At 52.4% G+C, this 17,231-nt stretch overlaps 1 protein-coding gene across 3 annotated transcripts in view; it reads right to left on the bottom strand.

Annotated features, from left to right (window-relative positions):
- The window catches only part of ASTN1 (astrotactin 1), a 239,211-nt gene that overhangs the window by 100,421 nt on the left and 121,559 nt on the right, over positions 1-17,231 (bottom strand). For 2 of the 3 annotated variants that reach the window (XM_042851231.2, XM_005304215.5), the window contains exons 4-7: positions 16,318-16,491; positions 15,610-15,717; positions 10,447-10,596; positions 9,706-9,873 (exon numbers count right to left, since the gene is read on the bottom strand). In XM_042851231.2, coding sequence (XP_042707165.1) covers positions 9,706-9,873; positions 10,447-10,596; positions 15,610-15,717; positions 16,318-16,491 — 600 coding nt within the window. The remainder of the gene's footprint in view (positions 1-9,705; positions 9,874-10,446; positions 10,597-15,609; positions 15,718-16,317; positions 16,492-17,231) is intronic. The other variant, XM_005304216.5, reaches the window with a different exon arrangement.

Here is a 17,231-nt window from a genome sequence, read left to right as displayed (position 1 = left end):
CAAGGGAGGGGGCACAGTCCCCCGCATGAGAGAGACAATCGGACAGAGGTGGGCAGGGTCTGTTGGGGGTTTGCATTGGGGAGAGGGGGTGGAGGGTTGCACTGGGAGACTCCAATGCAGCACCTAGCCACGCTGGCTCTGTGCATCACTTGGGAAAAGGTGGCGGCCGTGGCGGCTCTGCTCCTCCCCTGCCTCTGCGACTCTGTTTAAGAGCCAGGCTGCCCCAGCGCTACCGGCTTCGGGCAGCCCCCATGCCTCCGGACCCTGCGCCGCCAGAGCCTGGGAGGGGAAGTGCCCGGCTGGGGGCGCAGGGTCCGGAGGCAAGGGGGCTGCCCGAAGCCCAAGCGCTACTGGCTTCACGGTTTGCTGGGCAGCCTCCAGACCCTGCGCCCCCGGCTGGGCGCTTCCCCTCCCGGGCTCCAGCTGCGCTGGGGAAGTGCCGGCCAGGGGCGCAGGGTTTGGGGGCTGCCCGGCAAACCGTGAAGCCGGTAGCGCTCGGGCAGCCCTTTCCGCGTGGCTGGGAGTGGGAGGGAGGAGGGGGCGGAGTTGGGGCGGGGTTGGGGCGGGGAAGGGGCAGAGTTGGGGTGGGGCTGGGGGTGGGAAATGGGCGGGACCAGGACCCCATGGAGGGTCCTCTTTTTTTTATTTATTAGGTATGGTAACCCTAGAAAAGGAGGCAGCAAGAAAGAGAGGCTGAGGAGGAGGTGCCCTTCCCCTCCCAGCTGGGTCTGTGAGTCCCAGATCTCACAGAGTCTCAGCGCTGCAGGTACCCAGCCCCCAGGTACTGGGCTGCAGTGCAAGCTAGAGGGGCTGATACAGAGAAGTCAGGACCAGTCAGAGCACTTCCCATGTCATCATGAAAACTCACTCCTGGAAAGCTGGGTGAGGTAATATGGGGGGGCGGGGAGGGGGGTAATATATATCAAGGTGGCTGAGGTAAAATATTTTTTATTGGACCAGCTTCTGTTGGTGAGAGACACGAGCTTTTGAGCTTTCACAGAACTCTTCTTCAGGAAGAAGAAAGAACTTTGTGAAAGCTCCAAAGCTTGTCTCTCTCTCACCAACAAAAGTTGCTCCAATAAAAGATATTACCTCACCCACCTTGTGGCTCTAATTTCCTGGGAACAACAGGGCTACACTACACCAACACAGCATACAAAAATGCAAGATTCACATGAACAGTACAGAATGACCATCACACCAGGACACTATTTTCATCATTCATCTCAGCATAATGTTATCATCACGCCAAGGAAGTAGCACCAGCACAATGAGATAAATATAGCCACATGTGCATGCCAAAAATTCACAGTACAAGCACACTGGGATCCACATAGCAGGATAGTAGTGTCAGTTTAGCTCTCAGTCTCTGAGTCCATCCCCACTAAACTGAGTCCAACGGTTCAGCTAAACACAAGGGCACTTGCAAATAGCTGTACTAACAGCAGGATCTGCACTGGCCCAATAGGAGGAGTTGCAGGGCACTAATTCCCAGTCCCAGTGCAAGGCAATATGGGATCCAGGCAGCAGGTCCTTAGAACCAGAATTTGTAATTTCATCTCACTCTCCTGTGAGTAGGATGAAATTAGAGAAGTTACAGAAGGCAACTCCCAAGAAACAAGGCACTTGACCAAATGGCTGGGTGGATGTTAAACAACCATCACCAGCCATTGTGTACAGCAAGTGAATGACAATTAGTAATTTAATGACCACCATCACCAGAAAATTACTCAACCCTGGGACTCAGCAATACCCCCTCCCCTCCTCCTCCCAACATGATCACAAGACAAGCCCTTCCCTTAGGAGACAATTCAAGTTTCCCCTGATAGGAGAGGGAAAATCAGGCTACCTCTCCCTGCCCCCCAACATGGTGCCTGGACTTGTGTTTGCCAGAGAACATGGACTACTAAACACATATAATGTTTTCACCCCTCACCTCAGAGAGCACAGCAGATGGTTCCAGCCATCCCTTGGGAGACAATTCCATCCACACCCCCAAGGCAGAGGTTGTAGCTATGAAGATTTCCTCTCCTACCCCCCCAACCCTATCCCTTCCCCACTGCCTCTTCCCTTCCACCCCTCACCCCCTAAGAGGTAGTCACCCAGATGCCAGGGAGGGGGAACTAAGCGCACTACATGGCCACTGTCTCTGAGAGGCAGGCGTCTCTGCCTGGGCAGGGAGGGCAAGCAGGGACACCACACCCCACAGGAGACGTGCCTCCCCCTCCACCCCCCATGCCTGTCTTGGTCCAGCTGCCTGGCAGGGGCTGGTACTCTCAGTCTCTCTGCTGCAGGGGTACAGGGGATGTTTTTGGAGATGCCTCTGGCTGAGCCCCCTGCCCCGCACCATGCAGACGGCCATCTCACCAGCAGCCAGGTGCTGGCTCTCACAGACACCTGGGGGGTTTCCAGTCCCCCCCACCCTCACCACCAGGGCCGGCTTTAGGCCGATTCAGCCGATTCGGCTGAATTGGGCCCCGCGCTAAGAGGGCCCTGCGCTGCAGCTCTCCACCCCGTCCCCAGCTCACTTCCCCCTCCTCCCCTCCCCTGAACGCTCCGCCCCCTGCTCCTCCCCCTCCCCTGCTTCCCACGAATCAGAGGTTCGCGGGAAGTCTGAAAAGAAGCAGGGGCGGGCAGGCAGCACCAGGTAAGCTGGGGTGGCGGGGTGGCTGGGGTGGCTGGCGGGGGGAGGCGCCGCCCAGTCCGGCCCCGGTTCCGGACAAGCGCGCCGGCCCCAGCAGCTCCGGCCCGGCTTGGCTCCACCCCGGTCCCCGCGGCACGGCGCGGCATGGCTCGGGTCCGGCCTGGCCCGGCCCCCGCAGCATGGCGCGGCTCGGGTCCGGCCCGGCATGGCCCCCGCGGCACAGCGCGGCTCGGGTCCGGCCCAGCCCCGCAGCTCTGCTCGGCTCCGGTCGCCGAGCGGCTCTGGGCCGGACCCAAGCCCGGTGACCCCGGCCGGAGCGCGGCTCGATTCCTGGGGGCGGGGCTTGCGGCTCTTGCTAAAGCCGGCCCTGCTCACCACAAGAAAGACCCCCTTTGAAATACACTTACCAGCTGCTGCTACTGGCTGCCTTTAGTTGGGTGAGAGGTTAGGAGCTGCTGCTGCAGAGCCAGGGAAAGCACGCCTGCCACAGTGCCACAAGGAGCAGGTAGGAGAAGAAGGTGGGGCTGCACCTCACCGGTGGGGTCTCCCAGCTCAACCCCTGCTCCAGGAGCAGTTCCCCTTGCTGATTGGCTGGTGGCCAAAAACCAGCTAAACAGCGCTACCCTAGCTACCCTACTGCCCCCACCAGGCCGAACAGCTGATGGCTCGTGGGCTTCCAAGGGCCCCAGAAACAGTTGACTGGTGGGCGGGGTGGGTGCCCCTGCCCCTTATGGGGGGGCATGCCCCGACCGACCCCCTTCTTCCCCAAGGCCCCAGCCTCTCCTCCTCCCCAAGAGCCCAGCTTGCTGGAGTTCATTTCTTTCCCCCTCCCCGCCCCTCCCTGATTAGCAGTCTGTCTCCCTCCTGCTGGGAGACAGCCGGCGAGGCAGGGAGGGGGCAGGGTATGCAATGCAGCATGCTGGGGGAAGCCGGCAAAGCCGGCCTGCAGGAGCCCAACTTGCTGGAGCTCAGTACTTAATCTTCCCCTACCTGGGCAATCGGCTTCTCCCTCCTGCTGGGAGACACAGCTGATGGGCGTGGCAGTGAGAGGGGGTGGGGTATGCAGCAGCACCCTGGGGGAAGCTGGGCTTCAGAGCGGCGCCGCTGGCGCCATGGTAACCCCGCCTAACTAAGGCGCGGGCTTTTGAAAAATTTGCTGAGGGGAAGCAGCTGCTTCCCCTGCACCCCTCCAGCTACACTACTGACGCTGGTATCTGGGTCTCTGGCGTTGCTGTTGTTGTTGTTGCTCATGTGACCTATGGAATTGCTGGGTGAATGCGGGGTAGCGTGGGCGCTGGTAAGGTTGATATCTGTATTGTCGCCTTCTGGCCATAGGGGTTTGAATTCCTAGGGACCGGAGAGTTGCCCTTGTGTCCTTCATTGAGTGAAGTACGTCATTCATCGTGAAGGCCAAGAGTTTGTCGTCGTCGAAGGGAAGATCTTCAATGGTACTCTGGATCTCTCAAGGAAAGGAGGAGGAGGAGAGCCATGAACCTTGGCACATGACAACTGCTGTAGCAGTAAATCTTGCTGCAGTATTGACTGCATTGAGGGCTGCTTGAAGAGTAGTACATGAGATGATTTGTCCCTCGGAAACTAGAGCCGTAAATTGTTGGGTTTTTTTCTTCCGGAATGTCATCAATAAAGTCCATGAATTTGTTGTAATTTCTGTGGTCATATTTTGCCAGAACGGCAGTATAATTAGCAATGCGAAATTGTAACATAGAAGATGCATATACTTTATGTCCGAGCAGATCTAATCGCTTACTGTCCTTGTCGGATGGGGTGGAGTGGGGAAACTGGTGCTTGGTCTTTTGGTTGACTGTGTCTACTACCAGCAAGTTTGGTGCTGGGTGAGTGAAAAGGAATTCACAGCCCTTGGAAGGGATGAAGTACTTGCAGTCCGCTCGCTTACAAATTGGTAGGCTCCAAAAGGGCTGCGTTGATCGGTAATGCACTCCTAGAGGAAGAAGAGGGTTGCAGGATATCCGTTAACTCATGCTGCTGTTTAGGAACCTCCTCCAAGCTAATGCTTAACTCACTTGCAACTCTTTTGAAAATATCAATTTTGTGAAGTCGTCTGAAGATGACGGGGGAGGAGGCAGTAGGGCTTCATCAGGCGTACCAAGTGGGTCTACTGGGTTAGAGGCAGATCATGATGGTGCTGCCTGGACCCTTACATCAGTGGCAGGTTCGTCAGTCGGCGGTGGTGGGCAGGTGTCACGCCTGGCTGTGGTGGTATAGCGAGTGTGGTCTCGAGAATAAGATGCCCCTGGAGCCCAATATTGCCACTGTGGTGGGAAGGGCATGGGTGGTGCCATCCAGGGGTTCACACACGGGGCAGGATCCTGAGAGTATGACGAGGTGACTTTTCTATGACCTCTATTGATTGGGGTCTGAGGATGGGAGATTTGATATGATGAAAACTCCCCTTCAGACCAGCTTCCTCATCACTGGAGGAAGGCTGTGCGGCCCCTGACTGAGCATTTGGAGAGAAGTAGGCATTAAGCAGGGGTGACACCAGCAGGTCCCTTAACCGTGTAAATTGCGGTGCTGGAGCTCCTCTGTGAGGTGAGTGCTGTGCAAGAGGAATCTGCTGTGAAGAAAGGTTCCTCTGCACCAGTGTCTCGAGCATTGTTTCATTGCCAGTCAGCTCAGCGGGAGACAGTGCCAGGAAAGCAAGAATAGCCCGTGGGAGGTCAGGCATGTCAGTATGTGTTGGCACCGCTTCCGCAGCTGCAGGCGGGTTTCGCACGGCGCGGAGGAGCCCGGCACATCAAAAGTGCTCAGATGAGGAAGCGCTGGGAGGGAGGCTGTAGACCTGCCCGGAGAAGTCTTGTCCCGCGAAGAACTCTTTGCATGTGAGAGAGGGTGCTGGGTTTTTCCAGTCTTCTTGTCTTTCTTTGAGGCGGGGGGGCTGCGGCATGTAGCTAAGTCAGCGCCCGGGTCTGAAGCGGACCCTACAGATTTCTGAAGGAGGAGGAGTTTTAATCTCAGCTCCCTGTCCTTGCGTGCCCTGGATTTAAGTTTGCTGCAGTGGGCACATTTTTGGGGGATGTGGGACTCCCCCAAACATTTTATATGTTTTGAATGGCAATCTGAAAGAGGGATGGCATCACTGAGCAGCTCTTAAGCCTGGAGAGCCAGGCATGTCGGAAGCGGCTGCCTCTGACAGGAACGAAGAAAAATATATATTTTTTTTGTAGTTTTAGAGAGAAAAGACAGGAAAATGTTATCGAATTTCTACTGGTAGCAAACTAACGAACAGGGAAGGTATATGAATGAAGGAAGAGAAAAGTCTCTAACGAGTCTGCTGAGCTCCGTCTCAAGCCGGGGATGGTAGAGAAGGAACTGAGGAGACCGGTCGCGCACGCGTACTATTAAGGTACGCTCAGAGCGGGCAGGCAGGCTCTGCGCGTGCGCGACCAATACGAGTACTGCTGCAAAAATCTCCAAGTGAAGGTGGAGGGACGCATCAACACCTGGAGTGGAGCACCCACAGGGACACCTCTCGAAGAAGAACAGAGGGGAAAGTGTTCAGCTGCTGTCAATGGGCCCAGTGCCGCTGAAGTCAGTGTAAAGCCGTTTACACTGATCTGGCCCATGGTAACATTCCTGCCAAAACATTCAGGTCAGTGACCAAGGAGATGCAGATCACCTCACGTTACAGATCAAAAACTATAGTCACTCAAGTTACCCCAGTGTAAATCTGCAGCAACTCTGCTGGAGACGGTAGCAATACTCCAGATTTACACCCACATCCAGACCCTGAGATCTGAGTTTGGCCTCTAATTGCTGTAAAATGCTGTTCCATTTCTATCTGACAAGGAAAGGAAGGCAGTGACATGTAAATCAGATGACACCCAACAGGGAAAACAAACAGAGAAGCATGTTTGGGAATGAACCCAGCCAAGGCACAAGGGGAAAGGAGACACATGCCAGTAATCCGATTGGGATTGATCATTTCACTAGAGGAAAAGGCAAGGAACAGAGGCAATTGCAGGGCCTGCTTCCCCGAGACAACGTTGGAAGCTACAAAGCCAGGTGAGCTTAGCTTTTTATGGGCAGACATCTGACAGAGTAGTGCCATGGGGCAGCATGCGCGCTTGGGCAACACAGCGTGCAGTAAAACAGAGGGTTTAAAAAAAAGATGACGACTCTGTTGGATATTGATCCTCAGTAATGGCAACAGACTCCCACGCTCATTACGTGCAGGTAAAACGTGATGGGGAGTGGGAAGGATTGATGTTTTCACTGCAATGAATGTGGAAGGATGGCATCCCTCACCAGGGGAGAGCACTCTCCCAAAACCAGTGGCAAGAATAAACACCTTGGTGCACCTGGTGCACCTACAGCCTGGGCAACACTTAAAAACTTAGGTCGACACAGCTATGGCACTCAGCGGTGTGAAAAATCCACAGCCCAGAGCAATGTAGCAATGCCAGCCTAACCCAGGTGTAGACACAGCTGGGTCAATGGAAGAATGTGTCCATTGACCTAGCTACCATTGCTCAGGGAGGTGAAGTTCCTGCAGCAACGGAAACCACCCTCTGGTTCTGTAGTCGGCCTCCCCACTACAGGGTTACAGCAGCATAGTTCTGGTGCCACAGCTGGGCTGCTATAGCCATCACAGCGTAGACAAGCCCCATCTCCTTGCCACCACTTAACTTGACGATACCACTTATTGTCCCTGCTTTATGTCTCTCTGCTGCCTGTTCCCCCTTTGAAGTACATGATTTAGAATTCCAGTTGCAACACAACACCAATTTCTTCACATGTACCAATTTCAGGCATATGTGCATCCAGGATTTCAGCTCAAGTCTGTCTATATCTAAGAACTACAGAAATTATTAGGTATTTGCTCTGAACAGAGACCAGTTGTGTCCCACACAAAGTCAGCTTACAAATATCTTTGCAATTTACTTCATAAGAAAGTAAGATACTGGGTCAGACCCATGGTCCATCTAGCCTAATATTCTGTCTTCCAACAGAGGCCAATGCCAGGTGCCCAGAGGGAATGAACAGAACAGGTAATCATCAAGTGATCCATCCCCTGTTGCCCATTCCCAGCTTCTGGCAAACAGAGGCTAGGGACACATCACAGTGTGTGGATTACATGTGTTTTTGTGATGCCTGGCATGATGACATGTGTGTTATAAATGGGACGGATAGATGGCCGGAGAGATCCTTAGGTAGTGTAAATGGGCAGATCTCCGCTGAGTTCAATCCACTTCCAAGAAGTTCAATGGAGCTGACTTCCAGGCAGCGACACTGATTTACATCAGCGGAGGATCTGGCCCATAAGCTGATAAATCAACAGCAAAGCAATGTTAAGGTGCTGAATTTCAACACATTACATTAAGGACAGGATTTTCCAAGTGCTCAGGGCTGACCTCCCACTACTCTCATTGGCTTCAGCGGGAAAACTCCCATCAATGGGAGCAGAGTTAGGCCAACACCGCATGCTTGTGAAAATCTCATCCTAGAAAAGCTCCTCTGGCTTTGGTTACCCCTCCCGCTCTGCCCTCACTGGGCCAGGTTCCCTGTCCCTGGACTGGCAAGGCATGAATGGCCTTGGTAGGTGGATTCAGCCTGGGGGAAGTCAAGCAGAGCTTCTGTCGCTGCCCCTCCTGGGGATTTGTCAGAGGCAGCAGTACAGCCTGTGGATGTGGGCCCTGCAGGAGCCTCGCTGGCAGAGGCGGCTGTGTTGATTCACTGCTTCCCCTCATCTCCCCAGCTGCAGGTTTTTACGTCCCAATGTCAGTGGACAATTTACACACCAGCCGCTCCCGGTGCCATTGGCAGATGTAGAGAGAGGGGGCAGGAATGAGTACCACCGCAGCAGGATCACAGACATGAGCCATGGAGCAGCAGCCCGTCGGAGGAGCAAACTCCAGCTCATGCCCACAAACCCACTGTGCAAGGGATAAAAAACCCACCTCTAGCACACAACTAGGGCCAGGGCCCTGCTTCCCTTTGGATCCAGTTTAAACATTCAGTAACCTCATCTCAGGGACTGCCTTCTCTACCCATGACCCTATACTTAGTCCAGCCCGGCAGGATGGACTAGATGACCTCTTGAGGTCCCTTCCAGCCCTACCTTTCTACGATTAGACTCTTTGGCATCTGCACTGAGCACAGTGTTGGTTCCACACAGCAGGTCTCAGTACAGGCAGCCACAGAGGCCCTGGGTTCCCCTGCGCAGCGGTAGTTTGGTCAGTATCCCCGTATCCCTGCAATGGCATTGTGCCCACTGGCAGACAGTAAATGATGCGTGCTGGTTATTTCACCCCGTTTTTGCAGGTGGGACCACTGCACTTCCACCACATCCACACCCAAATTCTTCCATGTCCTTCTTTAGACCCCCTGAGATTAGAGCTCTGCATGGCCAAATTACAGCTATAGGTGAAAGGAAACGGAGGAGGATCGAGGACAAGCAATAGCCCCTGAGTGACGGTTGCCATTAATCCTTATCTCACCCTGTAGATCAGTCCTGCAGTTCTTATATTTCTCCAGGGGGGGCAGCAAGATAATAGCGAGCAGAGTTTCAAAGCATTACATGGGGCTTTAGCCATACAGCTGCCATTACGTGGCATGAAAAACTCATCTGGGGAATGCATGGATTTCCCTCAGATTGCAGTTATCCCTGGGTCTGTGCCGTCTCAGCGCCTTCTTCACAAGCACTTTGGGGAAGGGGGCGGAAAGAAGGGATTCTCTTGCAGTGAATAATCAATTATGGGGAGGAGGAAAATCAGGGATGTAATTTAAATATGCAAATCACTGAACTCTTTTCTGACCTGGGCCACCAAGACCCAGCAAAGTCTCCAGGTATGTGCCAAAAATGTTAGCCACAAAACAAACAGGCTAACTGGACTATGGGGCTGGCACAGGATGCTTATCACACAGGCCACCAGCCTATAAACGGCTGAGTCAGCCCATGCAGCCAATCTCCAGACCAGCTAGTAAATCCAGGGGGCGCAGCCGAACCCAGAGATCAGCAAGCAGGAGTCTGTGCCGCTGGTGAGGGAAGTTACCCTGGCGTCCCCGCCGACCCTGCCTACCGGTTTCTGGATCACACTGGTGTTCACACGGGTCAAGAAGTCGTCGGGCACAGAGGTCCAGTGCCCAGGGCCCGCTGGAGTTCTGTTGGGAGAACAGGATGACTTGGGCAGGGTTTAGCCAGTCGCTGGCATCCAGCTGGCTGCCTTCCAGCAGGATAAAGCGGCTCCCTGCAAGAGAAACACAGGTTGGAAGGCCTGGGACAGAGAGCTCCCCTCAAACCAGTTTCAGCCCCTAAGCTTCGCGCAAGCCAGTTATACGCATCCCACAGGCTAGTTTCAATTATAACTGGAATAACCCTCCCCCACACAAGCAGCCCTGTGCTCTGGGGACGATGTCCCAGAACAGGGGCTTCCCTGGCCTTGCCCTTCCCCCTGTGGCGGCCCATGATTTAAGATGGGGTTCCCAAAGAGCAGGCTCTCCTTGGCCATCAGCTTCATGATGAGTCCTGAGGGTTGCCAACCCTCCAGGGTTGTCCTGGAGTCTCCAGGAATTAAAGATTAATCTTTAAATTAAAGATTATGTCATATGATGAAATCTCCAGGAATTCATCCAACCTAAGTTGGCAACCCTAGTCCTGACACGATGACGTTTGGCAGCACGATGCACCATCCACCCGTCGCGACGCTGAGGGTTGGGCTGGGCAGCTCCATACCCAGCCGGATCAGCATTTCCCCTGGCCAACTCTCCCTGCCTGAGGGTCAGAGGGCAGAGCTGTGCAGGCAGAGGGGGGGCACTCTCACCGTCGGCAATGAGGTGCTCCGGGACGTGCAGGGTGATCTTGACGATGAGCGGGCAGCTCATGTGGGATGAGCACACCAGGCTGATCACACAGCTGGTGACGCTGATCAGGGTCAGCGTGGTCTTGTTGACGGGACTTCTCGGCGAGCCCACTGGAACAGCACCGAACAAAGAGACCGACAGCAGAGACGTCAGAGCCACAGCAGCAGTCACTTACGCTATCACCTCTAGAACACAATCCAAAGAGCCCCCTAGCTCCCCCACTCCCACCTCCTGATCAAACAGAGCAGAGAATATCCTGAAGGGTTCCTCTTCCCAGGGAAACCCTCACCTCTCAACCACCCTCTCTCCTTGGAGGATCAAAGGGATCACAATCCACAGAGTTTGCATTAGTCCCTGTCTTGTTTGGGGTGGTGAGGGAGGGCAGCTTTGCTGATTTCAAAGTGGCTGTGCCCTGAAACTGCTTCCACAAGCAGGAAAGTTCTTGGTTATTAGCCCATACGTCTGCAGACTCAAGTTCCCACGGGAATGAACGGCATTCTATGGAGCGTTTAACTCCGGGCTTGGAAAGCTGGTCGATCTGTCCCTATCTCAAACACACACTCAGAAGCAGCAGCCGCTGTCCGCCCCCACGGTGTCGGGCATCCTTCAGTTTCTGACCTACTGTCTCTCTGACAGTTGGCACAATGCCCTGGCAGGGGAAGAGGCAACTCTGGGCTGCGAGAAAGCTAGCACAGTCAAACCTGAAGCTTTAACAGCCTGAGGCTTCACAGCTCTCAGAACCTTTCAGAGCTGTGCGAGCGGTCCTAAGGGCTCCAGGCACATAGGGCTCAAAAGATGCTGTTTTGCTAAGAGTCACAGGACCCATGTTGCTAGAGGAACCAGCTGGTTTGGCTTCACAAAACAGAATTCTGTCTTAGGCCCGTATAGCGCCTCTCACCCCAACGTACTTCACAAACTACACCTTATACCACTATTTCATCCCTGAAATGCAGCCACTTCTGGGAGGCAGCATAGCAGTAAGGTGGACAACCAGCACACTGCCCTACAATGAGGGGAGGAGATGTTTTGGGAGATCAGTCTTTCCCTCCCCCACAAACTCTTCTGAAAAGCGCACTGGTCCAAATTCTGCTCTCATCCTCATGGCCGGAAATCCACAGCAACTCCAATGAAGTCGTTCAATGGAGCCACTTTGGATTTACGCACGTCAAAGAGCAGAATTTGGCCCATTATGTTGTTATGGAGGATCATTCTTCACTTCGTCAACTGTCTGTATTTTACTGCACATATAACAGTTCAGTTTCTTTTACAACACTGCTGTGTGCATCAATGCATTCTAAAAGACCACTGTAAATGCCTTCATTTTCCAGCAGGTCAGAGATACATGGCCGAGTATTCAGTAAAAAGAAGAGAAATAGAGTATTCAATTTGTTTTTCTTTCTGGTAATTTTGTTCGATTCAGTTCGCCATGAATAGGCGCCACGAGATCTTTAACATCCAAGGCTTTTAATCTCTCATCTGAAGGACTCACGCACTGAGAAAACTTGTGCTGAGTTCACTTGTCTCAGAAAGGTGAAAGATTGAGTCAGCCTGCACGAGGCCCTTTATCAAAGGGACCTGCCTCAAATGATTCCTGCTCTGAATTTGACCTGCTGCATCTTTAAATTGCTGCAATCCGGTGGTGAATATGGTGAAGCTGAACAGGCACATGCCAGGGTATGCTATGTGGCCTCCATGCCCATCACCAAGGTATCTTATGGAAGTTTCAGTCTAGAACTTTTCCTAGGGGGAAAGAGAAATCAGTCAATTAACGGATTCTAGACGGGGATATGCTTGCAATGGAAGTGAAGTCTTAAGTTCATCCAATGAGTGGACTGAAAGGCTGAGTGCTCATTTCACAAGTTCAGTTGTCCCAAGAAGAAAATAAAAGAAGAGAGAAATGCCTTGCCTTTAAAAACAGCGATATTTGCCTGTATATTCAGTGAAAGGAAGACAAGGAGAAAAATATCCATCAACAAACAGCCCTCTTGCATTCCTAGACTTTAGCACATTCTCTCATCAGGAAGTTCTGGAGACCCAAACAGAGTCTCAACCCAAAACTTGTGAATCCTGCCCATCCCCTTCCTGGCTTGTGAAACAGTCAAGAGCAACCGGCACCGGTCCTGACTGAAACCGCCAATGCCTCACACAGAAAAGGAATTTTCCATTCCTCCTTCAAACGTGCAGTAGTCCGACCAATGCTGAAAAATCCACCCTGGACACTTCAGTCCTAGTCAACTACCGCCCAGTATCAGACCTCCCGTTCCTGAGCAAGCTCATAGAGAAGGTAGCAGAAGGCTGACTACTAGGTATTCTAATATTCTAGACCCAGCACAATCTGGATTCAGGCCAGGACATGGAACTGAAGCCACTTTAGCAGCACTGATGGAAAATCTCCTGCTGTCAATGGATAGAGGGCAGACATCCACTCTCATCCTCCTGGGACCTCTCCGCAGCATTTGACATGTGGACCACGAGATTCTGCTGTCCCGCCTGAGAGGTGTGGCAGGGTTCCAGAGTAATGCACTAGGATGCTCTGGGTCCTTTCTGGAGGGAGGCACCCAGCGAGATGTGATGGGGAACTGCTCCTTGTGATACTTCTGAGCCTGAGTCTGTTTAAGCCTGGGGTGTCACCCCTGAGCCAGACAGTGAGAAGAGTCATCAGAAGCAATTACCTGCAGGTCCTGGGATAGGCTCCATGCCATTCAACAAGGTTTCAGCCAATCCACAAGCAAGGACCCACCCAGGTGTCCCCAAGGCAAGTATACAGGCTCTTAAAGGAAGCAGGTTCTCCAGTCTGCTTGATGTCACTACCTGGTCAGAAGCATTCCCACCGTTGGTAGTTTCAACAGACTGTCCCTGCTTCAGCGCTTGGCTCCTGCTCTACCCATGCCGGTTTCCATGTCCCTACTCCAGCCTGCATCTGCTCCTGCCTCAGCCAGCCGCCTGGAGACTCTGGCATGCCTCCACCACCAGACCCCTCGCTTGTTAAGTTCCATCAGGACCCGTTCTCTCTCTGGGCCTTTACATGCAACCACTAGGTGAACGGGTCAGATGATATGGACGCAAGTGCCAGCAATATGCAGACACACAGCTCTACTTACTCTTCGCCACACACAACCACACCGTTACCACCAATATAGCCCAGTGCTTGGATGAGAACAGCTGGCTGAAGATGCACCAGAGCAAGCCAGAGGTGGGAAGAGGAGAGCAGTATGAAGAGTTCACAGCCATAGTGCTGTCTCCTTTGGTTCAAGGTACACATCCACAATTGGTCAGTTCAGTCCCTAGACTCGGAGTGCTCCTGGATTCCTCGCTGATGCTAAGCAATCACACAACAGCATCCATTTCCAGTTGGCTAGGAGACTCCATCCCATCCTGGCAGACAATGACATGCTATTCACGCCTTCATTACCTCTTGGCATGACTATAGCAGTGTGATATACTTGGGCAGAAAGCCTGCGGCACTTTAAGGAAACTCCACCTAGTAAAGACAACTTAGCGCATCTCCTCAGAAACACAAGCAACACAGAAACCACGAGCACATCAAACCTGTCTTCTACTCTCTACACTGGTTTCCCAGAAAATAGCAAGACAAGCTCAAGGTCCCTGTCCTTATCTCCAAGACACTCCATGATCTGGGCATAGGACAGCTAAATGAATGTCTAAAGCTCAGGGATGCCGACTGTGGTCTACAACTCTATTCCTCAGGCATGCTGGAACTCTCTGCAAGACGGATAAAGCATGTCTGTGTAGCAGACAGAAATGTCTTGGGCACCAGTCTAAGACTGTGGAATGAACCTCCCCAGGAACTACTGACCATCACAAAACTACGGACCATCACAAAGCTCCCCACCTTCCACTCCAAGTCTTCGATCTGCCTTCTCTACAACAAACACGGAGAAACGTGTATAAAAAACCCCCAAAAGCAACAACCTCACCAAACCAAGAAGTGTCCACTGCACATCTCTCCCACTGGGGAGGGGACAAGAGAACAAACAACACATGACCGACGTTAGTCACGTTGTTTGCTGCAATCTAAGAACCTATGCAAAGAATAAAAGGCTGAGTGCTCATTTTAAAAGTTCAGGTGTCCCAAGGAGAGAACAGCAGGACAGGCTGTGAGCATCACTGCGAAGGCTACAAAGGGTGCATTGGGGGGCGGGGAAGAGAATCTACAGTTCCCGAGAGAGAAGCTGATGGTAAGAGAAAACTAGTCCTTCATTTTAGCTAGGGACAACGTTATCGGTTAACAGCTCAGCCTCGTTTTACTTTGATATAGAAAAACATTTGGTTTTTATAATCATTTCTCTTCCTTCTTTTAAGCCAGGCACAGCTGCCTTCTCTATGTTTATATACAGCCCGTCGCTGGTGAGGTACAGTGTATTTATAGAATCTTTCCATCTGGTTTCCCCTTTGTGCTGGAGATGGTTTTATTAAAATAACAGCAGTAAGACACCGAACAGGGAGGCACAGGGGCTAACAAGCCAGGCTTTGAAGCCCGTTACTCATTAATATACAACAAATCCTGAGAGATGCCAGCAGCAAAATTTGAATGTATTTCATCCTCAGTTGAAAAGATCTCCCAAACAGCTCCATGCGGCCAGCAGACTGGCTAAGGATTAGAAATCAGCACTTCCTGATTCTAATTTGATTTTCAGTTCTGACCACCATCACACCAATGGAAAATCATGCCCATAGCCAATGTTCATGCAGAACCTACAATGTTGCACTTTTGCGGCACACAGCCATTTGAAGAAGCTTGATGAGACAAAGCAGAATTCGGACATCCCCACAAGGAGGATGCCCCCCCAGTCTGGGTTACATATCTGGAAGGAAATGGAATTATAAGACTATTGGTATAGGGGTATTGCAACCAGACAGCTGGACTGACGGCCTAATCCTGGCCCTGATGAAGTCAACAAGAGCTTTGCTACTGACTTCAATAGGATCAGGGTTTGGCCCTGAGCACTTACCTAACTCTCCATTTCTTCTCATCTTCACATTGGATATAATCCTGCTATGTGAAAACACCCCTAGACACAACCCGGGTCTAGCCCCTGCAGGAACATCTGCTTTGGATTCTCAACCTCCATTCTCCCCCCCACCTACACACACACACATACCTCTGCTGCGCCGCCTGCTCCGGGATGGGTCCGTATAAAACGTTAGCTGGGGGTCGTTGTCAGCCTCTGTCCCAGAATCTCCTTCAGGGTTCAGAAACGCTGAGCCAGCTACAATTAACAGATGACAGAATCACTTCCAACAATTGCACGTTTTCCCCCCACCTCTGCCCCCGTCATATCCGCCTGCCGTCTCTCGTTGCTGTTGTTACTTGCACTGCAGAAATGCCAGAGATCAGGGCCTCGTTGTGCCAGGTGCTGTACAAACACACACTAGGAATCAGCTCTTGCCCTGAAGAGCTTACCATCTAAATAGACAAAGGGTGGGAGGGGAAACAGAGACACAGACACCTGCCCAGGTGACCCAACTTCAGGATCTTTTGAGCTCTGCCCACCGCTATCACCAATGCTGGCTCTTAAGTGGTCAGAGGATGTTGCTATAGGGAACACAAAGTGCTCCCTTCCCCTACAGAGGAAAATCATGAACTCTACCTTGGGGACCTGCCCTGTATTCAGTCCCTTGCTGTAGATGAACAACGCTGCTCTTTGTACTGGTAGAGCCTACTGCTGCTGGAAACTGGGGGACTGTGGCTTTGCCTGCACATGCCAGATGGGGTGGGAAAGCAAAATCCTCGATCCGGCAAGGCCTGAGCTCCGCTGGTGAACAGAACTCCCCACAGCCTCCCCCAGCCCTAGGGAATCACAGGGTACCTCGTGCTTTGTTATTGATCCGCTTCCGCTGGCTACTGGAGGTGTGAGACAACAGGGTAGCCTGCTGGTGGTTGGAGTCCACGGGGCTGGTAGCGATGATGTTATCCTTGTACTTGTTCATCAAGGACAGCTTGGCATTGTCGCTTCCTGAGCAGGAAGAATTTAAGGCAAAAACTTTCAGAGAAAAGACAAAAAAAGGAGGGAGAGAGAAAGAGAGAGAATTCATTTCTCAGGATTCAATTCCTTTCCCAGCATCTGGGTAAGAACACTAGTGACACCTTGGATGGTGGCCCGGCAAGTGAAATTGACCAGGGTCCCTATGGGGGACAAGAGAGCAGGGGCTGAAACTGAGGTTTCTTCCACTCCAAAGGTGCATGGGCTGACAAAATTGGTTCAAACCAGGTTCTGGAGAGCCCTCTCCGTTCCGACCAGCAGCATGCCCACCTATTGCAGCTCCACAGCCCTGCCAATGCATTGCTATCAGGGTGAGATCCAACAAGCAGGGAGAAACTCCTTATCTGGCCTGTAGCATGGAGGAAGGGAAGGAATCACTTGGGAAGAGCCAGGGATGACAAGGAGGAAGGGTAAAGCTCGCCCCACTGAGAAAAACTACATCTTAGGCTGGGTGTTGGAGAAGCCCCAATTCATTCAGCATCATCTTGATGAGTTCTACAGGGCTCAGGTTGAGATTTTCAAAGCTGAATAAGAGATTTTCACTGCACAAACTGGGCAGGCAAATCCCTTAGGCAGATTAGGAAATCTCACCCTTGGACATCCCAGGAATACAGTTTAGATTCCACCTACACAACCTGTAGCCACTTCGCAACCTGATCAGGGGACAACTATGTTGTCACTAGGTCTTGTGATCCAAGAGAAGTCCCATTTGCATCAAGGTGGTGTTGACACTGAAGACT

The sequence above is a fragment of the Chrysemys picta genome, chromosome 8 (assembly GCF_011386835.1).
Source record: "Chrysemys picta bellii isolate R12L10 chromosome 8, ASM1138683v2, whole genome shotgun sequence".
Lineage (NCBI taxonomy): Eukaryota > Metazoa > Chordata > Testudines > Emydidae > Chrysemys > Chrysemys picta.
Note: the sequence above shows the minus strand (reverse complement) of the source record. Positions and strands in the feature narration are given on the sequence as shown.